A 27,760-nucleotide genomic window follows, 5' to 3' on the forward strand; every position below is an offset into this window, starting at 1 on the left:
CACCTGCACACCAGCTGACCAGCCGCCGTCTTCGAGGTGACTCGCCCGAATTCGGCCCTCTTCTCTTCTTGCCAAGAGAAACTCCCACAACGGACGCCGCCACAATGACTACCCAGGTAACACCGGCACAGCTAGTCATAAGCCAACCTCGCAAGCCGCCAACATTCCATGGTGACTCGTTCGAAGACGTGGAAGATTGGTTGGAACTGTTCGAGAGAGTGGCAAGCTTTAATGAATGGAATGAGAGCCAGAAGCTCCGTAACGTATATTTCGCTTTGGAAGACTTCGCAAAAACGTGGTATGAAAACCACGAACCCTCTTTGACCTCTTGGGAGGAATTTCGACGACAACTGCTAGCAACGTACGCCAACACGGATCGTAAAGAAAAGGCGGAAATCGCACTTCAAGCCAGGAACCAGCTCACAAACGAGAACGTGGCGATGTACATCGAGGACATGTCCCGCCTGTTCAAGCGTGCTGATCCCACCTTGAGTGAAGATAAGAAGCTGCGCCATCTCATGCGTGGAGTAAAGCAGGAACTCTTCGCAGTTCTCGTCCGCAACCCACCGCGCACGGTCGCCGAGTTCAGATGTGAAGCAACGACCATCGAAAAGACGCTGGAACAGCGGGCTCGGCAATACAACCGTGAGGCAAGCTGCACACATGTCCATGTCTTCCCTGGAGGCCTGCCAGACGACCTGGAAGCCCTGCGGGAGCTTGTCCGGTCAGTGATCAGGGAAGAGCTCAACAAGTTGCAGATACCTCAGGCTCCAGCTGCACTATCTATCGTCGACGTTGTCCGGGACGAACTCAGGAACGTCATACGGGATCCAGAGCGTGAGCCACAGCCGACGCGGTGCACCCCAACGTACGCCGACGTACTCGGGCAACCCGCGGTACATAGTAGTGGAGCAGTTGCGACGACCGTTCCCTACCCGCCTACAGTACGCAGTGCACCTCGTCTACTGGAACCACCGGCTGCCTATCAGCCTTCAGCACGTAGTGCACCTCGTTTTGTGGAACAAAGGCCCCGGAAAAGTGACGTCTGGCGTGACCACGAGCGCAGGCCTCTGTGTTTCCACTGCGGAGAAGCGGGTCACCTTATAGGTATTTGCGTGGCCCGGGGCCTTGTTCAGTTAAGCGATGGCCGTGCAAATGTCGCAGTTACAAATTTCGGTAATGAATTCGAACACATCGCACAAGGAACAGCTATTGCCTATTTCCACGAGTTCTGTGAAGCGACCGAATTATGCAGCCTAACTACGTCAACTGCCCTGCCAGGAACCTGCGGTGTCGACAGATCAATTACCGTCAACCCGAGACTCCCGGAAGCCCAAAAGAAACAGATATATGCCCTGATAACGGATTTTTCGGACTGCTTCTCCACGTCCTCGAAGGTACGGCGCACGTCTGTTGCGAAGCACAGAATCATAACAGAGGACGCCGCAAGACCGGTATGCCAGCACCCGTATCGAGTTTCACCAAAAGAAAGGGAGATCATCAAGAAGCAAGTAGAGGAGATGCTTTCAGATGACGTTATTCAGCCTTCCAGCAGTCCTTGGGCGTCTCCGGTAGTGCTCGTTAAGAAAAAAGATAACACACTTCGATTCTGCGTCGACTACCGTAAACTGAACAGCGTAACCAAGCGGGATGTGTGCCCCCTTCCGCGTATCGACGATACGTTAGATCGGCTCCGATGTGCAAAGTTTTTCTCCTCCCTGGATCTCAAGAGTGGATATTGGCAAATAGAGGTGGATGAACGGGACCGTGAAAAGACAGCATTCGTCACCCCTGATGGCCTCTACGAATTTAGAGCACTTCTGTTCGGCCTCTGTCCCGCGCCCGCAACGTTCCAGCGAATGATGGACTCTGTGCTTGCAGGATTGAAATGGCAGTCATGCTTAGTGTATTTGGATGATGTGGTCGTATTTTCCACCACATTTGACCAGCCTCTAGAGCGCCTGAGACTAGTATTAGAAGCTATCCGCGCAGCAGACTTGACAATTAGCCGGAAAAATGTCAACTCGGCTTCGATGAACTTCAGTTTCTCGGACACCTCATCAGTGCTGAAGGCGTTCGGCCAGATCCCGAAAAGACAGCAGCTGTTGCGAGGTTCCCGACACTCACAGACAAAAAGTCAGTGCGACGTTTCTTGGGTTTATGCGCATACAACAGAAGATTTGTGGAAAACTTTTCAAACATTGCTGAGCCCCTTACAATACTGACAAGAGAAGATCAACCTTTCATGTCGAAAAGCGAACAACAAGACGCCTTTGACGAGTTAAGGAAACGCCTGCAAGCTTCTCCAATCCTTGCCCATTTTGATAAGACAGCCGACACTGAAGTTCATACCGATGCGAGTAACGTCGGCCTCGGCGCCATACTAGTGCAGTGGAATAACGGCCAGGAGAAAGTAATTGCTTATGCCAGCCGTAAGCTCTCCAAAGCAGAGGCAAACTACTCCGCAACTGAGAAAGAGTGCCTTGCAGTCATTTGGGCAATATGTAAGTTTCGGCCCTACCTCTATGGTAGACCATTCAGAGCAGTCAGCTATCACCATTCGCTTTACTGGCTGGCGAATCTCAAGGATCCATCCGGACGACTAGCAAGATGGAGCCTTAGGCTTCAAGAGTATGACATTACTGTCGTATACCGATCCGGGAGGAAACACAGCGATGCCGACTGCTTGTCACGCGCACCCGTCGAGATAACTGTGTCAGAGGAAGAGGATTTCCCGTTCCTTGGCATTGTTGACGCGTCACAAATTGCTCAACAATAACGAGATGACCCGGAATTGCTTCCACTTATACAGCGCCTGGAGGGACTCAACGTTCAACTCCCGCGTATTTTCTCTAGGGGGCTATCCTCGTTCTGTCTGCGAGGAAGTGTCCTCTACAAGAGAAACTTCGAGAACAGTGAGACAAAGTTTTTACTTGTCGTACCCACATCTATGCGAGAAGATATTTTGCATGCATGTCACGATGAGCCGACGTCTGGACACATGGGCGTGAGCCGTGCAGTCGCCAGGATTCGTCTGAAATACTACTGGCCCAAGTTATTAGCATCAGTGCAGCACTACGTCAACACTTGTCGCGAGTGTCAAAGGCGCAAGACTCCATCCGTAAAACCGGCCGGCCTCCTCCAGCCTATAGAGCCACCAAAAGCCCCATTCCAACAAGTTGGTATGGACCTCTTGGACCCTTCCCAACATCATCTTTAGGCAAAAAGTGGATAGTTGTGGCCACCGATTATCTGACCCGTTACGCAGAAACTGATTCCATGTACAATGCAACGGCTGTAGAAGTTGCAAAATTCTTTGTCCACAATATCGTGCTCAGGCATGGCGCTCCCACAGTTGTAATTACAGATCGTGGAACGGCCTTTACTGCGGACCTAATGAAATGCTTGTTGCAAATGACACATACTGATCATGGGAAATCTACGGCGTACCACCCTCAGACAAACGGTTTAACTGAATGCCTCAACAGAACGCTGACCGACATGCTTTCGATGTATGTCGACGTTGAACATAGGCTGTGGGACGAAATTTTGCCATACATCACTTTCGCATATAATACGGCCGTTCAGGAAACAACACGAGTCACCCCGTTTGAACTTGTGTTCGGCCGAGCAGTAGCCACAACTTTGGATGCTATGTTGCCGTTAGATGAAGAAAACCATAACTCATCTGACCTAGATGATTTCTTACAACGAGCCGAGGAGGCACGACAGATGGCGCGGTACCGAATACGCCGCCAACAACGCATCGACTCCAGCCGGTACAACCAGCGCCGTGGTGAAGCTCATTACCAGCCCGGTGACAAGGTGTGGGTATGGACCCCAGTGCGACGCCGTGGACTGTCTGAAAAGCTTCTGTGCAGATACTTCGGCCCTTACGAAATACTTCGTCGCATAAGCGACGTCACTTACGAAGTGAAATCCGCTGTACACGAGAGCCCAAGACGGCGCAACTCCACGGAAGTTGTGCATGTTGTCCGCATGAAACCCTACCAGGAGAGGTCATGAACAACAAAAAAAAGTGAGAGCCCTCAGGAACCCCTACTTCCTCTCTCGCATCGGGCCGATGCGGTAAGGAAGGGGATAATGCCACGACAAACTTGGTGACAGTCAAGTTGCGCGCCCTTTGCATTGAGCACTGTGCACGCCGTACAGTGGTGTTGTTCAGCAACAACAGGCAGCGATCTTCGTGGCACGGGCAGCCAGTTGGACCCGGCTCGCATGCGCCACGCGCACGAGGTGTCAAGCGAGGAGAAGAGGAAGACGGTTCGAGCCCAGTTTGAGAACGCGACTGCCGCGGACTTCTTCACGACCGCAGTGACTTTTACTTGTGGGCACAAGTTCGCCTTTAATAAATATCGTTGTTTTACTAACATCGTTACAATATATAACAAACGGGGTACCTTGTTTAAATGTAGTCTCTATGATCATTGAGACATTTGTCCCTTTGTTTAACGAGTCGCGTGATTCCCGTCTCATTAAGTTTCTTGGGTTGCTGCTTCAAAAAGTCTGCAACTGACTCTTTGACGTCATCGTCCGACAGGAATCTGGTTCGCTTGAGCTGTTTTTTCAAGTGCTCCAAAAAGTGGAAGTCGCAAGGTGACAGGTCTGGGCTGTATGGCTGATGTTGCAGCGTTTCCCACTTGAACATTGCCAGTTTTGTATTAACTACATCAGCGACGTGGGGATGGCATTGTCGTGGAACAAGATGACCCCATTCGTCGATTTTCCACGTAGTTTGTTCTTGATTGTGACACGCAGCCGATCTGGCGTTTTACAATAACGAAACAAATTGATAGTCTCTCAAGATTTAGCAAATTCTATCAGTTATGGCCCCTGACGACCAAAAAGAAGGTCAACAACACCTTTCCGGCGGAAATGACGGCTTTTCCATTCTTGGGGGTGCTGGATTCGAGTGTTTCCACTGTAACTTTTGCTGTCGTATTTCATGATCATAGAAGTGGCACCGTAGTTTGTCCCCGATCCAATTGGGGACAGGAAGCTTTCGCTGTTTTGTGACGTAGCGAGAGAGACAGGTGAAGCGGGCGCAATCCGAAAACATTTAACCAATAGCAGAGTGCTAATCGCAAAAAGGCGTCGACTCAAAAATAACTCTTTTTCTTTTATTCAGTCGAACCATGCATGATCAGTGTGTACATCTCATATCCGAATCGGAGCTGTCGCGGTTTTCGTGATGTCGCGTGACAGACAGGCGAAGTGGGGGTGGCCCAAAAAAGCTTTTGACCAATTGTGCCGGGCTCATCGCAGAATTAGAATAGGAAAGTTTGGAATAGCTTTACATTATAGCGCCCTTCTTGTTTTCGTTTTTCACTTTTTCACGGCCTATCTCATCCTGTGCACAGCTGCTGCTACGTAGCGGGCACCTTGACCCTGTCAACCCGTTTTCACGGCATTTATCCCAGCGAACCTTCCATCATATTGTCTAGATTATTAACTTGAATTCAATCGAATTTGCTAACCATGATATAATAAATTTCAGAAAATCCAAACCAATTTATCGGTACGTAGCTATGACGCGATTCAAAGGGCAGTTTTTGTGGCAATCTGTACAAAAGCAGGATAGCTCATACTCAGAAGATAAAGGGGTGTCTCTCCGCTTCACTTCACCACCGAGAAGCACAACCGCCACCTGTCTTGCTTCTCGAAACTTCGCGTGCAACTGCGAATAATGTATGCCTCACAATTGCGCGAAAAGGCGCAACACTTGCTCCGCGTTTTATTTCGCCAGCTATCGCTTCGCTGTTTCGCATTACGGGCGAAGTGGCTTATTTCCTTGGTTTTTTAGACGATCGTCATCATCAGCAGCAGCCTGGTTACGCCCACTGCAGGGCAAAGGCCTTTGCTACACTTCTCCAACTACTCCGGTCATGTACTAATTGTGGCCATGTTGTCCATGCAAACTTCTTAATCTCATCCGCCCACCTAACTTTCTGCCGCCCCCTGCTAAGCTTCCCTTCCCTTGGAATCCTGTCCGTAACCCTTAATGACCATCGCTTATCTTCCCTTCTCATTACATGTCCTGTCCATGCCCATTTCTTTTTCTTGATTTCAACTAAGATGTCATTAACTCGCGTTTGTTCCCTCACCCAATCTGCTCTTTTCGTATCCCTTAACGTTACACCCATCATTCTTCTTTCCATGGCTCGTTGCGTCGTCCTCAATTTAAGTAGAACCATTTTCGTCAGCCTCCAGGTTACTGACCCGTACGTGAGTACTGGTAAGACAAAGCTGTTATACACTTTTCTCTTGAGGCTTAATGGCAACCTGCTGTTCATGATCTGAGAATGCCTGCCAAACGCACCCCAGCCAATTCTTATTCTTCTGATTATTTCAGTCTCATGATCCGGATCCGCAGTCACTACCTGTCCTCAGTAGACGTATTCCCTTACCACTTCCAGTGCCTCACTACCTATTGTAATCTGCTGGTCCCTTCCGAGACTGTTAAACATTACTTTAGTTTTCTGCAGATTAATTTTTAGACCCACCCTTCGGCTTTGCCTCTCCAGGTCAGTGAGCATGCATTGCAGCTGGTCCCCTGAGTTACTAAGCAAGGCAATATCATCAGCGAATCGCAAGTTACTAAGGTATTCTCCATTAACTCTTATCCCCAATTCTTCCCAATCCGGGTCTCTGAATATGTCCTGTAAACACGCTGTGAATAGCATTGGAGAGATCGTATCACCCTGCCTGACGCCTTTCTTTATTGGGATTTTTTTACTACGGTGGCTGTGGAGCCGCTATAGATGTCTTTCAGTATCTTTACATATGGCTCGTCTACACCCTGATTCCGTAACATCTTCATGACTGCTGAGATTTCGATAGAATCAAATGCTTTCTCGTAATCAATGAAAGCTATATATAAGGGTTGGTTATATTCCGCACATTTCTCTATCACCTGATTGATAGTGTGAATATGGTCTATTGTTGAGTAGCCTTTACGGAATCCTGCCTGCTCCTTTGCTTGACAGAAGTCTAAGGTGTTCCTGATTCTGTTAGCCATTACCTTAGTAAACAGTTTGTAGGCAACTGACAGTAAGCTGATCGGTCTATAATTTTCATGTCTTTGGCGTCCCCTTTCATATGGATTAGGATTATGTTAGCGTTCTTCCAAGATTCCGGTACGCTCGAGGTCATGAGGGATTGCGTGTATACAGGGTGGCCAGTTTCTCTAGAACAATCTGCCCACCATCCTTCAAGAAATCTGCTGTTACCTGATCCGCCCCAGCTGCCTTCCGCCTTTGCATATCTCCCAAGGCTTTCTTTACTTCTTCCGGCGTTACCTGTGGGATTTCGAATTCCTCTAGACTATTTTCTCTGCCATTATCGTCGTGGGGGCCACTGGTACTGTATAAATCTATATAGAACTCCTCAGGTACTTGAACTATCTCATCCATATTAGTAATGATATTGCCGGCTTTGTCTCTTAACGCATACATCTGATTCTTGCCAATTCCTAGTTTCTTCTTCACTGCTTTTAGGCTTCCTCCGTTCCTTAGAGCATGTTCGATTCTATCCATATTATACTTCCTTATGTCAGCTGTCTTACGCTTGTTGATTAACTTGGAATGTTACACCAGTTTTATTCTAGCTGTAGGGTTAGAGGCTTTCATGCATTGGCGTTTCTTGATCACATCTTTCGTCTCCTGCGATAGTTTACTGTTATCCTGCCTAGCGGAGTTACCACCGACTTCCACTGCACACTCCTTAATGATGCCCACAAGATTGGCATTCATTGCTTCAACACTAAGGCCCTCTTCCTGAGTTAAAGCCGAATACCTGTTCTGTAGCTTGATCTGGAATTCCTCTATTTTCCCTCTTACCGCTAACTCATTGATCTGCTTCTTATGTGCCAGTTTCTTCCATTCCCTCCTCAGGTCTAGGCTAATTCGAGTTCTTACCATCCTATGGTTACTGCAGCACACCGTGCTGAGTACGTCCACACCTTGTATGATGCCAGGGTTAGCGCAGAGTATGAAGTCTATTTCATTTCTAGTTTGGCCTTCGGACTCCTCCACGTCCACTTTCGGCTATCCCGCTTGCGGAAGAAGGTATTCATTATCCGCATATTATTCTGTTCTGCAAACTCTACTAATAACTCTCCCCTGCTATTCCTAGTGCCTATGCCATATTCCCCCACTGCTTAGTCTTCAGCCTGCTTTTTGCCTACCTTGGCATTAAAGCCGCCCATTAGTATATTTTATTTTGTTTTCACTCTGCCCATCGCCGATTCCACGTCTTCATAGAAGCTTTCGACTTCCTGGTCATCATGACTGGATGTAGGGGCGTAGACCTGTACAACCTTCATTTTGTACCTCTTATTGAATTTCACAACAAGACCTGCCACCCTCTCGTTAATGCTATAGAATTTGTGTATGTTACCAGCTATATTTTATTAATCAGGAATCCGACTCCTAGTTCTCGTCTCTCCGCTAACCCCGGTAGCATAGGACGTGCCCGCTTTTTAGCACTGCATATGCTTCTTTTGGTCTCCTAACTTCACTGACCCCTATTATATCCCATTTACTGCCCTCTAATTCCTCCAATAGCACTGCTAGACTCGCCTCACTAGATAACGTTCTAGCGTTAAACGTTGCCAAGTTCATGTTCCCTCTTCAAGTCTAGGCTAATTCGAGTTCTTACCATCTTATGGTCACGGCAGCGCACCTTGCCGAGCACGTCCACATCTTGTGTGATGCCAGGCTTAGCGCAGGGTATAAAGTCTATTTCATTTCTAGTCTCGCTATTCGGGCTCCTCCACGTCCACTTTCGGCTATCCCGCTTCCGATGAAGGTATTCATTATCCGCATATTATTCTTTTCTGCAAACTGCTAATAACTCCCCTGCTATTCCTAGAACCTATGGCATATTCCCCCACTTGTCTCCAGCCTGCTTCTTATCCACCCTGGCATTGAAGTCGCCCATCAATATAGTGTATTTTGTTTTGACTTTACCCATAGCCGATTCCACGTCTCCATAGAACGTTTCGACTTCGTGGTCATCGTGACTGAATGTAGGGCGTTAGACCTGTACGACCTTCAATTTGTACCTCTTATTAAAGTTTCACAACAAGACCTGCCAGCCTCTCGTCAGTGCTACAGAATTTCTGTATGTCTCAGTTTCAGATTATTATTCTTTAAATACAATGCATTGGTAAGATACAATATACAGACGAGGCTCCCAAAGTCAAAGACTGCAACGTGACCCTCGGTTAATAATAACGATGGAGAGATGTATTAAAGAAGAGCAAGCTAACTAAAACAAACGAACACAATCGCTAAAATACAACCTTGAAAACTAATATAAGTGAAAACAAATTGTATTTATATCAGGCTGTAATGCATAAAAAAACTGTCAATGCATACAAATGATAAATATAGTGTAATGAATGACGTAAACTTAGTTACACATATAAAACAGCTTAAGAGCATCAGTAAGTGTATGAAAGGATGAAGATTTAGTGCTAACGGGTAAACCATCCCACAGTTTTATAGTAGCGAATGATGGTGTCATTTTTCCATATTTAGAATGAGCCATTGGTAGTAGAAAATTAGAGTTACGTGCAAACCTGGTATCATTGTTATTGATGAGGTGCATGGAATCAATGAATTGGTATGAGAGCTGTTTAGTAAGTAATTTATAAAACATAATTATAAGATTATATGTGAACAAGTTCGTTACAACAAGGATATTATTTTATATATAACAACGCCTCGAGCAAACTGTTACAAATGCGGGCAGCTAGGCCGCACCGCAGTGAATGGACAGGCGTCCACCAGCAAACGACGTGCGTTCATTCCGAACACGTTAACCTATAGAAAAACGGGGTGCCCCATGGGGAGAAAGGAGGAACCATGTAACGAAGCATTCGCAGTGGTCCACTGCTGCCTTGCAGCGTGCCACACAAACGCCTCCACTTGTGTATTCTGTGTGCTACGCAGACAAGCAGCAGTGGTGCACGCAAGGTAACGTTCAACATCAACGCAGCTTTCTCGTGTTGGACTAAGCGTTGAAGAAATTAAACATTCGCCGTTAACATCAGCGCTGCATACCGTCAAACATCGTGAACAGCACAGAAAGCTTCGCTTACATTGATTCCCACAGTGTGTGGCATGCGCTTTTTTTTTCATGTCTCGGCACCGCCGTAACGGGGCCTCTGTGACGTGCCTCTGTGATGCCCTTTGTGACGTTCTGCAACGGTGGATATGCATTGTGCGCCGCTTGAGGCGTTCGTTTCTCGACATCGCAGCGCCTTCCTTCATGCGCTTCAAACTTCACTGATTGCATTCGGTTCAACTTACGTCCGATTAATTGTTTTTCGGCTGCACTTCCGCCTCCAGGCTCTCGGCATAACCGAGTCTTCGCTAGACCGTCGCCTTTCTTACCTCCGCGCGCGCTGTTCACCTTTATGATGCTCGCTACGTCTATCTCGATTCTATAGCGCAAATTACACTCTAGCCTAATACGCGCACTCGTGCGTATCGGACTCAGTGCCGTCGTGATGGCGAAAAGCTTGCGTTCCAGAGACACGACGCATATGCCGTAACTGGTGTTGTCAAGCGCTAATCAATGTCGCCAGCCTGTGGACAGCTCCTTAGAGTTTCCTGCAATAATTACAGCAGGGACCTTAAGCGCTGCGATCGTTCGGCCGCCATGGGAGTGATGGTTAGTGCATGGATTTGTGTGACCTTCGTGCTTGTGGCTTTAGATATTCTTGTGGCTGCGTTCACTACGCTTTATCTGCCTCATTTGGCCTGAATGGAAAAGTAGTCCATGCTTTCCTAAATGCAAAAGACTCTGCGAACAGACATATCGCCAAAGTGGCCAAATCGAAAACACGCCCAGCGTCTCAACGCGCCTGGCTTGCTCGCGAGAAATTTGTAAGCGTATTCCGTGCCGCCTGTCAACAATGCGTCGGTGGCGTGATCGTATCCATATCGCGCTTATCTGATTGCGGTCCTGCGTTCGAATCCTCCTGTCTAAAAGTTTTATAAATGCGAATTCGAATATTTTAGGATAGCTGCCCATACTGCCTGGCTCGAGCGACCGCGGCTACAATCAAACACCTGTTCTGGCTGTTAGGCTGATCCTAAGAGCCTTTTCTGGGACGAGGAAAGTCATCTCGACATGGTAACGCCCGCTTGAACCTTTCCCACGCTTGTGAGGTCGAAATCCAGGCTGATTCTAACAGCCTTTTCTAGGACGAGGCAAGTCATCTCGGCATGGGAACGCCCGCTTGGACCTTTCCCACACTTGAGAGCTCGAAATCCAGGCTGATCCTACCAGCCTTTTCTAGGACGAGGCAAGTCATCTCGCCATGGGAACGCCCGCTTGGACCTTTCCCACGCTTGAGAGGTCGAAATCCAGGCTGATCCTAACAGCCTTTTCTAGGACGAGGCAAGTCATCTCGCCATGGGAACGCCCGCTTGGACCTTTCCCACGCTTGAGAGGTCGAAATCCAGGCTGATCCTAACAGCCTTTCTAGTACGAGGCAAGTCATCTCGACCATGGGAACGCCCGCTTCAACCTTTCCCACACTTGAGAGGTCGATGATAACACCATCAATCACATGCTGGCTGAGCCACACGGCTTGCACCTGCCGTAAACACCAGTGCCACAGTTTTCTCTAATAATTATAGTATAAAACTCTATGGATAGGTCCTCTCCTACTTTGCACCAGCCGCGCTGGGTCGCGTCGGTCAAAAGTCCCAGCGCTGCTGGATAAATGCTTTAGTTCTAATATTTTGGTGTTATTTTGAACATCAACAGGTGCTGGAGATCGGCAGTGTGCGCTGGGACGAGCTCATGCGCTATCATTTTGTCAGAACGGACGTCGGTTGAACTGGACGAGGATGTGGAAGCAGCGGGAGACGAATCGTCTGCAGCAAATGCAGAAATGGCATGCTCATCGACAGAAGAGACGTTATCCAGAGCCATGCCTACCGGGATAATTTGCGTGGACCAGCTAAAGTTCAGGATGGGCAATGACACTGTGTTATTAGTGATGGTAACGAGCGTGTGTGGAACGGTAATATTTCGAGCCAATAGAACATTGGTAATTGGAGTCCACAAGTAATCACAATCAGAAACGGAAGCTAGGGAAGTCAAGTTCACGTAATAACAGCTTGAGGTGGCAGTCGAATGTGATCGAGGGAGCAGAAACGCGATTGGCGTGTGGGCGGAGCGTGAGAGTGAAGGGCAGGTCGAGCTGGAGCACACCACTTCCACAATCAAAATAGGGCGGAATGGGCTGATAGAAAGTCCATGCCGAGGATGAGTTCATGGGAGCACTGCTTGAGCACAGCAAGTAGTACAGCCGGGGAGCAGTGGGCGACACTGATGTGTACTGAGCACACGCCGATGACAGGAAACGTTCCACCATCGGTGACAAAGATGGTTGACAACGTGGGTGGTACGAGGGCCTTCAAGCGACGCTTGAATGCCCTCGTCACAGATTTCTGTGTGCCCCTGTCAACGAAAGCAGCGATGCGTACACCGTCCACTTTAACGTCTATTAGGTTACGTCTAGTCGGCAGAGTAGTCAGGTTCTTCCGGACAGGTCCTTAATGCAACTTTGCCTCCTGGCACTGCATCGTCTAGTTCTTGGAAGGCAGACGTCCAATCGGCGACGGGCGGCGGAATTGGCGCGAGCGAGACGAAGGACCACGAGAGCAGTGAACGGGACTGGTGTCCACGCGGTTATGATGAGCGTCAATACGACATGGTGGGAGCGTCATTGCCATTGGTATACGATTGTCCGACGAGAGGCTCCAAACGGGCAGTATTGCTCTCAGGGCGACGGTTATGGGCATAAAGTGCAGGAGGAGGCCAGGACCAACGGCTGTTGCAATAATGTGCGATGTGACCTGTACGATGACAGCTCAAGCAAATAATTCGTTTATTGGCTGTCCTCCATTTGGCCGGATTGCGACTTCATACCCCACAACAAGTAATAGCGTTGGCCTATAAATCATTTGTGAGATCGAAACTTGAGTATGCATCTCACATCTGGAACACATATCAGATTTATATCATTAGTGCACTTGAGGCTGTGCAAAATCGTGCTAGTAGGTTTATTCAATCTTCATATTCCTACGGTATCAGCATTTCATCGATGAAAGCGGAATCTGGCTTGCAAACGCTTTCTTTCCGTCGACAGGTTGTCACCCTCTCTCTCTCTCTTCCGTTCATTTTTGTTCAGCTCCCTAAATCACCCACCGTACATCACGCCCCCTTCATACATATCTCATCGCACTCGTCATCCGCTTCAAGTTGCACGCGCACGTGCCGGGACCACCGCTTTTCAAGCATCATTTTTTATTCGAGCATCAAGGGACTGGAACGGCCTTCCACACGCCATCGCAGCCATCACAAGCCCATCTGCCTTTACCGAAGCTGCTGTCATATCTCAAAAGAACGCCTGTTTCTAATGTTTATTTTATTAACCACCCCTTATGTAATACCCCTCCAATGGGGTTTTTAAGGTAATAAAGTGAAGTGACGTGTAGCGGTGGCCTCAGCCCTTGAGCATAGAAGACTTGGAGACGGTCAGCTGGGCGGGAAGAAGTGACGGCACGCTCAGAGTCCAAGCCAGGAGGGCTACCTCGCGGCTACATTTGGATATCGTCGGCGCGCAAGGAGGAAGCGCGGAAACTTGCACGCTTGCAGTCTCGGAGGGACGCGCATGCTTGCAGCTGTCGGTCTCGACACCAGGGGTCACCGCTGGAAGGGGAGGAGGGTCGCTTTGCCACGCGCTCGCCCATCCCGCAATCTTTTGCTGTTGACTGTACATTTCAGCACTAGTGAGAACCTTGTCCAGCAAGTTTTGTATTATAAAGGGATATGTAATGCAATGTCTTGTTTGTAAAAATTACTTCGTCCGTTAGTTTTCAGAGTAGGGGTCACCCGGACTTATCCAAATTAACTTTCGTTGAAATTTTGACTACAATTAGGTGTCGTGCAATGCTTTGTTTCTTTTAGGACATGGTACTGGTTTTTAGTTTCAGTTATTGCACGAATAAACAATTGTGCGTGCAGTTTCAACTCCTTCTTTTCTTTTTAATGGGTAGACGTGTCCTCCGGCCTGGTGTTCGGCTGTGTGATGGGGGTTCGCATCTCCAATGGGGCCTACAGTGGCTCTGGCGAACGTTCCGCACGTTTTTTCTCGAGGTCGCTCGGTGCCCATTTCTATCGACCGCGAATGGCCTCGCTTTAAAAGGAAGCTTCAGCTCGGGCCCATCTCCGGCGCGGCCTATTCAAATACATGTAAAACGCAAGAACGTTTTTCTCAGATAACTCCTGGACCGATTTTAATGAAATTTGTCGCATTTGAGAGAGAAAGTTAAACTCTAGTTACTGTTGGAAGCGGAATTTCGATTTAGGTTCTGAATTTCGTTACAAGAATTTTCGAAAACTCGAAAGTTCGGAAAATATAGGAGCATTAAGTTTACGAATTCATACCTCTGCATCAAGAGCAGATCTCGCAGTTCTGTAAACGGCATCCATTAGGTCACTGCAAGCGGACAAATTCGATATGTCGTTTTATATCGTACGTTAATTTGTTACGTTGTTCACGAGAGATCTGCAAAAGCTGTATTTCCACATTAACAATTTTTTTAGATTCATGTCTAGCGTATGAATTTTGTCCGTTTTAGACGTTCTATTAGATGCAATTCACAGAATTGTGATATCGCTTTTCCTTATACAGTTACAGAGTTGTAAACTTGATAGCTTCATTTTCCGATAGGTGCTCCGATCTAAATGCACGCAAAAAGCACGCAAAAAGGAGCGACGATCCCTTTTTGTTACTGTTCCCGTGCCCACGGGTTTGCTGTGATATTGCTTGTGATTGTTTTTCGTTGGTTGTCTTGCTATTGCGCTCGGGTGACATTGAGTCGAACCCGGGTCCTACAACTCGCTCCGAGCCCCTCCTAGATGTGGATAGCCTACCGGACGATCCATCTAATCAAATGAAGGTTATGTTTCAGCTCCTGAAAGAAGTACACTCTCGTACGCTGCAAACCTCTAAAGGTCAGGCTAAAATGTCTGCGGACATAAAAACCGTTAAATATAGTCAAAAGAACGTTGACTCAAAGTTAGTTGGCATGCACAAGAGGCTTGATGAACTCGAGGAAAATGCCAAGAAATTTGACAGCATTAGTCAAGATCTTTCATACTTAAACAAATCGATTGATGAGCAGGGTGATCGAAATGATTCTCTGCAGTCTCGTCTTGACGAAATTGTAGATAGATCACGGCGTGAGAACTTAATATAGGGGGGTGTATCAGATAAAAAAGAGTCTTGGACAGACACCCAGTCTGAACTGTTGGAAGCATTGACTGAGGTCGTCGACTCGTGCTCTGGTGCTTTAATCCAGCGTGCACACCGCCTGGGCATTTTTTCGCATGATAAGTGTCGTCCTATCATAGTCAACTTTACCGACTCAAAAATGAAAGAACAGATACTCTCCTTGCGTAATGAATTCAAGTCGAAAGGCATCACTATCAGTGTAGATTTCTCGCCTGACACACGCTTGGCTCGAAAAAAGAAACCGTTTGAATTCGGTAGCACCCACGCTGGCCCTCGCTCTTTTCAACTACGATACAACAAGCTATGCTTCAATAACCGATGCTTTATGTACAACGCAATCATCGGCAACGAGGTCGTGACACGTGGCAAACATGGTGTGCAGGGGACAGTGACCGCTGATAGTGCCAATAGGATTGTGACAAGTGGCGAAGCCAGTGGATTGGATACTGATATGCATCGCAAGTTGTATCGTAGGGAATTGCGGGGGGCAGTGGGAAGTTATCTCCTGTGCATGTCCTTTATACCAACGTCAAAAGCGTTCTTAATAAACACACTAACTTATCTTCCGCCATTGATACATGTGCACCTCACATTTTTGCACTAACAGAAACCTGGCTCCCAACGCACGTGTCTGATTTTGAAATCTTTCACGACGCTCATCGTTACTCGATGTATCGTTCCGATAGGATGGCAGGTGGTGTTCTGCTTGCCATTTCAAAAGATATTACTTCTACGTGCATTCAAATCTGCAGCGAGTTGGAACTAGTTTTCGCTTTGGTAGTCATCGACCATCTGAAAGTAATTATTGGTGTATGCTACCGCGCTCCATCGTATTCGTCCACATTTACTAACGAACTCCACGATGCTGTAAACTTGGTTCCCACACGCTATCCTGCATCACCGCTTTTTATACTCGGAGACTTCAACTTTCCAAGTCTGTTGTGGACTGCTCATCCTCCTTATTCGTCGCCGCCCTTGTCACAAGCTAAAGATTTCTTAGATCTATGTACATTGTTTTCGCTAACACAGTTGGTAACGCAAGCCACTAGGACTGTAACAAGTATTGCAAACACTCTACATTTAATCCTAACCACAAATGCAGAGCTAGCTACAGATCTAACGTATATGCCAGGTATAACTGATCATCGTCTGCTCAATTTCGTCATAAATACGCCACGTCCTAAAACGAATAAAATTAAAAAAAAAAAACATCCTTGATTACAAACGGGCTAACTTTGGCTGGCTGACAAAATATTTGACCATGTTTTATATTCTAATAAAGAAAGAAAGAACTTTACCGTTATTAATAATGAACTATCTGTATTTATTGATCATTTTCTTGTTAATTTCGATACTGGCTCTGTCGAAAAAAATTGGCTACTGTTCGAAACGAAGGTGCACCAACTGTCATACTAACATATTGCTAAGCGCGTCGTCGCCTCTAACCCTCAAGCACCCTGGTACAATTCATACGTCAGGTGACTATCTAACAAAAATAAACGTTTGTTCCGTATTGCCAAACTTTCACCTTCTATTGAGCGATGGTCGACATACAAGACTGCTTCCGACACATACGTGAAAACACTGAAACTTGCAAATAACAACTTTTTGTCTTCTACTCTACCATCTATTTTGAGAATAAATGCTAAGAAGTTCTGGCGCATCATACTTCCTGCACATGACCCTTTAATTACATTGCAAAATACCTCCGGCAACATAATCCCAAATAATCTTTGTGCTACCACACTGAATATAAAATTCACTGGAAGCTTTTCCTCGAGCATGACAGTTGATCTTCCAGATATGCCGCACCACAGATATTCTATTATGTCACCAATAACTATTGATGCTCCTGGCAATGCTAAATTAATAGTCTTTAAAACACGATTCATCTCCGGGGTGTGATGAAATTAGTTCTAAATTCCTAAAAAGTACATGCGCTTATAGTTCAATTATACTAACAAAAGTGTTCCAGCAGTCCTTCGATTAATCAAGCCTCCCTAACCACTGGAAAATAGGGAACGTGGTCCCACTTCACAAATCCGGTAATAAGCACTTGCCTCAAAATTATCGTCGCATTTCACTCACTAGCACATGCTGCAAATTACTAGAACATATAACTTTTAAAAACATCGCCACCTTTCTTGATGATAACTCGTTGTTTTCTTCAGCACAACATGGTTTCCGTCAAGCATATTCCTGCGAAACGCAGTTACTGTCAATCACTGATAAATTACATTGCATTCTTGACCAGTCATCATGCGCCGATTGCATCTTCTTAGATTTTTCGAAAGCTTTTGATAAAGTGTGCCATCAATAGTTGCTTTATAAATTAAGTCATCTTAATCTTGATCCACATGTCTTTAGATGGATTCAATCTTTCCTTCTCAACCGCTGGCACTTTGTTTTCACTAATTGCACAACATCACCGCTTACTAACGTGCTATCTGGTGAACCACAAGGATCCGTCCTCGGATCACTTCTATTTTTAATTTATATTAATGACCTTCCGTCCACCCCATTTACTGCCAGCCACCTGTTTGCTGACTACTGTGTAATTTTCCGAGAAATACGTAACCTCAACGAGATTAATACTCTCCAGACCGATCTTAATTTGGTCTCTAACTGGTGCAAAGCTTGGAAAATGGAATTAAATATTGACGAATGTAAGTTCATGCGCGTGTCTCGCTGCTCTAGCACTTTTCCTTTTCATTGTCTTAATGGCATCCCTCTTGATTCCGTCGCATCATATAAATATCTAGGCGTATATATATCACAAAACTTAACATGGAATGCCCATACTGAATACGTTACCAAAAACGCTAATCGCATGTTAGGGTATTTATATCGCAACTTCTCTGCTGCTCCATCGTCCTTAAAACTACTTTATAAATCACTAATACAACCTAAACTTGAATACGCCTCATCTATATGGCACCCTGGGCATGAAAATCTTGTATCTTCTCTCGAACTTAATCAAAATAAATCCATTCGCTTCATCTTTTCAAATTACAACCACTTAATATCTAATGACTGCTGGTTTTCAATTCTTGATTTAGATCATCAATTTTTTATTAAAAATTGGCAAATATCAAAAATTTTCAGAAAGCGTAACTATCAAGTTTACAGCAAGGAAAAATGATATCACAATTGAGTTAATTACATCTGATATTACATATAAAGCGGTCAAAATTGATATGTTACACATGAATCTAAAAAAAATTCGCTACTATGCAAATACAGCTTTTGCAGAACCCTTGTACACAATGTAACAAATTCACGTAAGATATAAATTGAGATATTGAATTTGTCCGTCTTGAATAATCTAACGGATGCCGTTTAGAGAATCGCGACATATGTTTTGATGCAGACCTAATAATTTATAAACGTAGCGCGTCTAAAATTCGCGAACTTCCAGATTTTTGAAAGTCCTTTTCACAAAATTCAGGCTCTAAATCGTAATGCTGCTTGCAACAGTCACTAGAATTTAACTTTCTCCAATGCAACAAATTTCATTCAAATCGGTCCAGGGGTTATCTCAGAAACGCGTTTTTGCGTTTTACATGTATTTGAATAGGCCACGTCGGAGTTGGGCCCGAGCTAAAGCTTCCTCTTAAGCAACTACTTTAATTGGCAGGCAGTGTAATAGACACAAAACAAGCAGGTGTCTACAGCAAAAAGGTGCGAGGACGCTTTTGGTCAGCTGCCCCGCTTTACGAATCTCATAACTCGGGGGGCATACCTATCCTGTGAGCCTCACCGGCCTTTACACGACAAATGGCCTTGAATTGAGCACCTGCTGTGGCTTGTTGTAGGCTAAAGTTGAGTGGCCACCCACCGCTAATGGGTAACATGTCCTTTGGCGTGGTGTTCGGCTCTAAGAAAAGGAGGCCGCATCGAGAAGGGGGCCCTACACCGGCTCTGCCTCGGACTTCAGATGCTGTGGATTCGCATGTCCAACCAAGTGAAGCCTTTGGTAGAGCATCCGCTGCGGGTGTCCGGGACATTCTGTATCACCGGCGTCGCCGGGAATCTAGCAGTAATACAACTACGCTCCCCAGCCTGCTGTTCCACCACTTTCACGGGGACCTTAACGCTTAGGACAAATAATACCCACCTGTTGGGAAATTGCTGGTGTGAAACTGGCAGCCATTCTTTTGACCGCAGCGATGGTCTAGTGGTAGAGCATCCGCCTAGACCAGTGGCAACGCCAGGAGGTGGCACAGCTGTCATGACCCCCCCCCCCCCCCCCCTGGCCAAGTTTGAGCCTCCCTCCTTCGAAAAAAAAATTATGGCTATTGCGCTGGCTTAGGCTGATAGTTGAATAAAGAAAAAAAAGGTATAGTGTGTGATGTTGGATCTGGAGGACAATCTCACCGCTGTCCCCCAGTTATTGGATCTTGCCGTTGAGTGCGGGAGTTGGCCGACGTTGAGGAGGATTTTGAGATGAAAACTTGGGGTTTATTTACATTATTTACAGTAATGTGTGCAAAAGAAACTGCAGACGTTAGAAAGAAACTATGGGAATCTGCCATTTTAGAAAGGGACAATAAGCAAAAGGTGTCTCTGGCTCATGATAAGCTTAAGATTGATGACCGTCTATATGCCTGGGATCACAGTCGCAACGAGCGTATTCTTTTCCAAGAACGCCGTGATAAGGGCCGCCATAGCAATCGCAAAGTGTCGGGGGAAGCTTGCAATGACAAGGAGAGCATGCCTTCCTGCAGTTCAAATACAGCATAGCTCAGAATCGTTTCGTTCAATGCCCGCAGTATTCTTAACAAGGTTACCGAATTAGAATGTCTGTTGCTATCTGAGCGACCGCACGTCGTTTGCATTACGGAAACATGGCTCAACAGTGCTATTTCTTGTGACTGCGTTATCCCACCTGGCTACACAATGTTCAGGTGGGATCGGGACTCTCGTGGTGGTGGTGTGGCCATTATTGTTAAATCATCGCTGACAGCCTGTACGGTTATGTGTGACATGTCGGAATCGGTGTGGTGTAAAATCATGTTTTCTGGAATGTCGTACCTCATAGGAGTCGTTTATAGGCCGCCAACTACTTCACCTGATTTTCTAGATATGTTAAATACGTTTCTTTGCTCACATGTAAACAGGAACACCAGGCTAATAATGACTGGTGATTTTAACTTGCCACATATCGATTGGGAACTTATTTCGCCTGGAAATACAGAAATTTCTAGTACCGAAAAATTATTGGATATCACATTTTTTCATAACTTACGGCAAATAGTGAAGGAAAACACACGTATAACGTCCCAATCGCAGTCATTGCTTGACTTGGTGTTCCTTTCCCATAAAGTAGGCGATTATGAAATGGCAGTCACCGATGGTATATCCGATCACAAAATCATTTTGCTGAATGTGCTTTCTTGTACACCACCACCTACAAAACCTACTGTACGTGTTGAAATCAAAGACTATGCTAAGGCCGATGATACGTCTATTCTAGATTATTTAGAAAAGTGTTTCAACGAATTTGAAAATGTCTCCGGGGTCGAAACAGTTGAAGATTTGTGGCAGCGCTTTCAGGCTATTATTAAAGTCTGCATAGATCAGTTTGTTCCGACCCGACTCAAGAAAACGAAGCGGAGTAACCCATGGATAACTAGGGATATTGTTCACGCGAAACGGAAATTAAAAAGGCTGCGCAAAGGCAAAGCAGATCCTAGGGAAATACACGCAGTACGTCAGAGAATAAAGACTTTGTTACTCAGTTCGAAGCAAACATTTTTTAATCGCAATCTAAGTGATTTTCTTAAGACTTCCCCAGAAAAATTTTGGCGTTATTTAGACCGCAGAAAGGAAGAAATAAAGCAAATGACGGTAGGAAATGTTCTAGTAGAAGAAAAAGGTGTTATCGCTGATGGATTAAATAAATATTTCCAATCAGTATTCACGCGCAGTGATCGACCATTTCCAGTAGATGATGGGGCATCTTTCAGCGAAAATTCCATGGACGCTATCAACTTTACTCAGAGGGGCGTATTCCAGCAGTTGCTACAGTTAGATGACAAGAAGGCTTCTGGGCCAGACGGAATACCTACTGGCTTTTTAAAAAGGTATGCTGAGTGGATATCATTTTATTTGGCAATTATTTTTCAGAAATCACTAAGCACCCATTCCGTGCCACAGGACTGGCGTTGTGCTGTAGTTATCCCCATATTTAAAAGTGGCAATCGTACTCTAATGAATAACTACCGTCCTGTATCCCTTACGTCAGTTTGCTGCAAGGTTATGGAACACGTCATAGCAAAACATATAATTATCTTCCTAGAATCAAATGGCCTCCTTTGCGCATGCCAGCATGGGTTCCGACGGGGACTTTCCACAGTGACACAGCTCATTGAGACATTACACGATTTTTCCAAAGCTATGGACAACCGTGAACAAATGGATGTTATATGCGTTGATTTTGCCAAAGCCTTTGATAAGGTTCCCCACCGTAAATTACTTTTTAAACTGTACAAAGCAGGTATAAATGGCGACGTTCTAAAATGGATTGAAGATTATTTAACTAACCGCAAGCAGGCAGTTCGCGTTGATAGTTCCGAGTCTGGTTTTGTAGATGTATACTCGGGAGTACCACAGGGGTCCGTGTTAGGACCAACACTTTTTCTGCTTTACATCAATGACGTAGCAACCGCTTTAGATAGTTCTGCTAAGATAAAACTCTTTGCAGATGACTGCTTGATTTTTGCGCCGGTATCTTGTTTAGAGGATCAGATTAAGCTCAACCGAAACCTTCAGGCGTTTGGGAGTTGGTGTGACAAGTGGGAAATGCGAATTAATTTTGATAAGACCACATACACGCATATCACTACAAAAAAGAATATTGTTACTTTTCAGTACGATATTCAAGGCTACAATCTAGTTAATGTTCCTTGTTTCAAATATCTTGGTGTCTCTATTTCGCATGATTTAAAATGGCACAATCAAGTAGAAAGAGTGTGCTCTGCGGCACAGAAGAAATTGGGTTTCTTAAGGGCAAAACTGGGGAGGGCAACAAAAGATGTTAAACTGCTGGCTTACAAGTCTCTTATTCGACCATCCCTAGAATATGCGTTAGTAGCATGGGCGCCCCATCAAAAGGTATTGTGGGCCAAAATAGAGAAGGTGCAACGCCGGGCGGCGCGCTTTATTTGTTCGAAATATAGAAGGACAGACTCAGTTGCGGCGATGTTAAAGTCTTGCGGTCTTGAATTATTGGAAGATAGGTGCAAGAAGCAGAGAGTAAAAACGTTATTTCAAATAATTCACGGCGAACTAAAAATTAATAAAGATTTGTATTTAAAACCTCCAGGCAGACTGAGCTCCCGCTTAAATCATAGTGAAGCTATTCAACCGTACTTGTCCCGAACCAATGCCTTTCGTTGTTCGTTCTTCCCAGAGTCAATAGAGCTGTGGAACAAGCTGCCTGCAGAAATTGTTCGCAGTTCTGATACTGCATTGTTTACAAATGCAATCAAGGTTCTTTACTAAAACTGTACAATATCTATGTGGTAAAGTGTTTTTCTTTCCTTTTTTCTCTTTTTCCTTTTTTTCTGTTTGTGTGCGTGCGGCAGCTGGTTGAACATTTGAATACATGTCTTATAGTCTGTATATCGTATCTTGTATTGTATCCGTAGGACACTGTAGTGCATGTGCATATTTCTTTTGTATCTGGCTGTCTTGTACTAACGTATATGTAACATCCCTCCCTGTTATGACCCTCAACTGAGGGTTGACAGTATTTCTAAATAAAATAAATAAAAACATGAAGGAAATAACAGTTATAAAGTCATTAATGACCGCTAGCAAGTCGGACGCTGCCGCCCGTGGCAAGAAGCCCGAAAGAGATGAATGAAGGAATGCTTGCTTGCTCTCCGCTTCCGGTCTCTGGCTTTTAACCCCTTCGGTGTTTCGAGGTCACGTCCTGTTCGGCCAATCGTCGAGTCCGCTCAGGTGTCGCCATTTTCGGCCAATGGTAAGTGCCCGTGCGAGTGCAGTCACATTCGGCTCAGGGGCCGCTTATAGTAGGCTTCAATGTCCGAGGGATGACTTGCCTCCGGTAGTGCCCTTCTGATCTGCAACTGCCGTTACAATAGGCGGGTGGGGGTTGCTCCCAGGGCGTCACGGTGAATTACAGCCGTCGTTCCCTCCGAGTTTGCAAGCGCTCAGCGGGGGGAGGCGGGTTGTTCTTGAGCGACCTTTGAGAGCCGCAACGCAGCTTTGCTTGGGACCCAGGTTACCTGGAATCGTGCCAGGCTCCCACTACACTTTCGAGAAGAGTCAAGCAGTGGCACGATAGCTCCACATGCGGTGCACGAGGTGGGGGCGCCAACTTGTCTGGACGTGCTGCGCCTCGGGAACGTGGTAGGTGCGCTTCTGCGTACCTTAATTAGGTGGGACTGCGATTCGATGTGGTCTGGTGAACTCCAAGGGTGCCAGGAAAAGGTCCCGTATCTAATAGTGAGCATCCCTTTTCTATAACTGTCAAACACTCTTAACACTTTTAAATGTTGATTATTCCGCATGTGGCATCGAAGCCAAATTGATGTTATATGTGTATATATCTATAAATATTTATGTATTCTCGCACCCTGTTTCAAATAAATGATTTGTTGTACCCTTCTTCTGTCCTTGTTTTTCGTGCTTCTCTTGCAGTTGTGAAGCAATAATGTCCAGAGCTGGGCCATTTGGTACACAAGTGAAGCTCATACACGCGCTGCTTACGTCACGTTCTGAAGTATACATAAGCTTCCGCGAACATTCCTTCATTCCATTGTGAACAAGGCTTCCGTAGGGAAGCCGAAACGTCTTTTAGATTTATTTCTTTTTTAGTGCTTTATTTGGTCGGTGTCCGTCGTCGTATTGCTTCATGCTTCATCCCGACCAGACCGGCTTCCGTCGAACCCTCGACTTCAACAAGTGAAGCTGAACAACGGCTGTGAAGCACGACACATGTAAGACTGCTGTAGTTGACGGGACGACATTAACGGGGTAGAACCTGCAGCTTTGTCCCGTTGTTGTCTTGCTTGTGTATATAGTTTCCTGCCGGATATTTACCTTCAGTAAAGGGGCTGCAGATATTTTGTTCTTCAACAAACCATTGCCTTTACAACGCAGCTTGACAAAAAATATACCCAATCGTTCCTTGCAGCTTCCAACGTGCTGGAATCGAAACAAATATACAGAAGCAAACAGCATAAAAATGTTTTATTTGCCGATCGACATTATGAACATAAAGAGAGTCTTTGCTTTGTGTTTGTCATATCCTCTTCCCACTGACATGCTGATCATTGACACTGACATGTTGATCGCGGTGCAACGTATTTTTAATGTGGCAATCTTGCAGACGGACTTGACCCACTTTGGAGGTGTCTAAGTGAAAATGTGAGCCGATCCCTAAGGCAGTGACGTCTTACACATCGTCTCAAAGCGCTAGCTCTAACGAGGGAAGAATGCGAGGACCGTGTACTTAGATTTAGGTGCGCGTTAAAGAGCCCCAGGTGGTCGAAATTGCCGGCGTCCTCCACTACGGCGTGCCTCATAGTCAGAAAGTGGTTTCGGCGCGTAAAACCCCATAACTTAATTTTTAAGAATGCGAGGAACTTGCAGGTGATGCATGCGCCAGGCGTTTCAAAGAGCGGCTTTCGCACGACCCAAGCACGCACGTGGCCCTCTGGCTGGCGCATGTGTGCCTCGGTGCTGGAAGACAGGTTTGGTCCCACTATCGGCAATATAGGCGGATTTGAGCCGCTTTGGAGGTATCCAATGGAAAACTCGAGGTTTATTGAGTGCATCCGAGTGGGCGTCGCACTGTGTACCATATCGCGAGTTTATAAGACGTACGGAAACGTTGATAAATGAGAGTGTGCAAAGTCGCCCGTGAGGCACACGCGCGCAGCTGTCGAGTCGTGAGAATCATCGCATTCTTAGTACGCGTACTTTGAGGGTTAGCGGTGCTAAACTGTGACCTAGTTCTTTTTCTTGCTACGCTTATTGTCGCCTAATAATGCACTCCATTTCGACTAATGCGCACGTATGTGTAGCCTAATGTCGGCGTCCCTCGTCTGACCGTTGGCCAAACGCGGTTGCAGGAGCAGAGCCACAAGTCCTACCGGCCGCTCTGCGTGCTCACCTTCCGGCTCAACTACTGGCTGCACGAGCTGCGCCCCATGGGATACCACGTGGGCAACGTGCTTCTCCACTCGCTCGTCTGCGTGCTCTTCCTCAGGTGAGCCACTCGCCAGAGACCTTGTCACCGGACAATGGTTCACAATGCCCAAAAAGCAGGTAATCATGCAACGGTGCTTGTTTAGCGAATACTGTCATAGCCAACCAAGAATATTACAGCATGGGTGAGAGCTAAAGAAATTCCACCATTGAAAATATAGCGAAAAGGAAAAGAATTTAGGGACAACTTCTAACATGCATAGAAAACGCGAAAGGCAAGAGAATCCTTTCTTGTGTTTCTTGCGTTTTTCTTTTCTTTCTGAAATTTCGCATTGGAGTGGTTTTCGTCCCTAATAATAGTTGTGATAGTGACCCTATAGCCATTGGCACCTACGAACTCGGTGGGGTCGGCCAAGAATTCAGCAGATGATAGACATCAGTTAGGAGTACACGTTCCGAAAAATTTAATTATGATAAATAAGTAGAAGGAAATAGAATATAGAGGCAACTTCCCTAAAAATGTTGTGAATTGCAATAAAGACGTTTCTGTAGCTCAAGCCTATCTAAAGTGGTCCCATGGAGACAATGGCTGTTGGATTTGATGAAAGCCCAAGGCTACGAAACGTAATTTCTGAACGTTTTCTTTGTCTCGGTACTCGAACATGAAAGAAAAAAAAAGCGCAATATATTAACGTATAGGGCTACAGCAGCACTAAGCAAAAGGCAATTATGAGTATTCCCAGCTATGATCTGTACCATCTAGCAGGATAAGTCAATAACCGGGTAATAGGAGGAACCATAGAAGCAGCGAGTAGCATGCAAGAGAAAAAAGTGGGCATGGAATCCCAATGATGCTAAGCTCAGAGGGCACACTACCTGAATTAAAAAGTTCCTGTAGAAATGTGCATAGTGCTGGTGGACTAAATAATCCGGGATAAGAAGAATTGAAAGAGCATTGAGTGGAAAAAGGAAGGCAACGTAGAAACAGTTTCACTTAGCTTATAAAATTAAACATAGCACACGCTTCTCTCTAGCTATAGCCGAGATCCGAAGCTCAAACAAAGCATAAAACAGACACTTCAGCGTCAGCCAAAATCACGAAGTGGAAACTTTTTGTGTGGATCTAAGACGAGGCGATGGAAATTTCGATGTTGATTTAATTTCATGAGAGATGAGACAGCTCCAGACCAGTTCTTCGCTAGTAAAGCTTTAAGGGAGGTATGCACCATCGTAATATTTGGGAGCGTTTCATTCTGGTACACCTTGAAGCAGCTGCTCATTGCGTATATATATATTGCCACGAGCTCTGTCATGAACCACGGCTGCCGCGCAGAAAACCAGGTGGAAGAAAGAGAACGACGTTAGCCAAGCTGCAATGTTTTTACTGCAATGAACCCGAAACTATGGATCCTTTCTTTATAGAGTGTCGTAGGTTCAATGTGCTTATAAAACGGCTTCTAGAAGGTCCCTTCCGCCAACTTGGATTAGCCGTTACGCTACCTATCATTTTGTCTCTGGGGGCGTCGGCACTAGGACACTGTAATAGGAACGTATGTGATGCCATGCATAATTTTGTAATGGAAACAAGGAGACTTCCATGCTAACTTTACTGTTTTATTTTCCACAACAAGAAACCAAAAATATTAACTTCTAATTTTAAGAAACTATAGCATGGAAATTATTATTAACGATTAGAATTCATTTAATATCTCATTGCCATTGTAAAAAAAAATCCTATTTAGGTATTTATTCTTTTTCGACCCACTGCCGCCCGATTCATGGCCAATCCCCGTAGTGGGTTGTGCTATAACTACAGGCACCAAACCAAACCAAACTGCTCTCAAAAACGCGCCTATCAACCAGATTCATCGGGTACTTTCTTCTCCAAAGTAGGTCTTCTGGACGGTGCATCGGCCCTCTCGGAAGTGGCTTCCTGAAGTGGAGTCTCCTCGCCACTGAGTGCGCAGTGTACGACCGCTAGACCGCATAGTCGGCGCTGATGGTCCCTGGTTCGATGCTCGGCGTCGTCTACAGTACCTAGCTATATGGCCAGGCATGCCGCAGAAGTAACACACTGGCAAAGAACGAACTTCGGAATGCGGATTGAAGTATTCTGCCGAAGACATCGGTTGAGGGTAACGAGGCTCTTCCCCTTGAAAGTCGTAGGTAGCAGCAAGTCTTCGTGGACGAAAGTTGCGTGGGCGTGGTTCAAAACGTTGAGGGGGCGAATCA

At 45.9% G+C, this 27,760-nt stretch overlaps 1 protein-coding gene across 3 annotated transcripts in view; it reads left to right on the plus strand.

The window, feature by feature from the left end:
* The window catches only part of Tmtc3 (Transmembrane O-mannosyltransferase targeting cadherins 3), a 789,094-nt gene that overhangs the window by 453,861 nt on the left and 307,473 nt on the right, over positions 1 to 27,760 (plus strand). For all 3 annotated transcript variants that reach the window (XM_050185292.3, XM_050185293.3, XM_055074786.2), the window contains one exon: positions 25,453 to 25,589. In XM_050185292.3, the coding sequence (XP_050041249.2) occupies positions 25,453 to 25,589 (137 nt within the window). The remainder of the gene's footprint in view (positions 1 to 25,452; positions 25,590 to 27,760) is intronic.

Source organism: Dermacentor andersoni, chromosome 4 (genome assembly GCF_023375885.2).
Source record: "Dermacentor andersoni chromosome 4, qqDerAnde1_hic_scaffold, whole genome shotgun sequence".
Lineage (NCBI taxonomy): Eukaryota > Metazoa > Arthropoda > Arachnida > Ixodida > Ixodidae > Dermacentor > Dermacentor andersoni.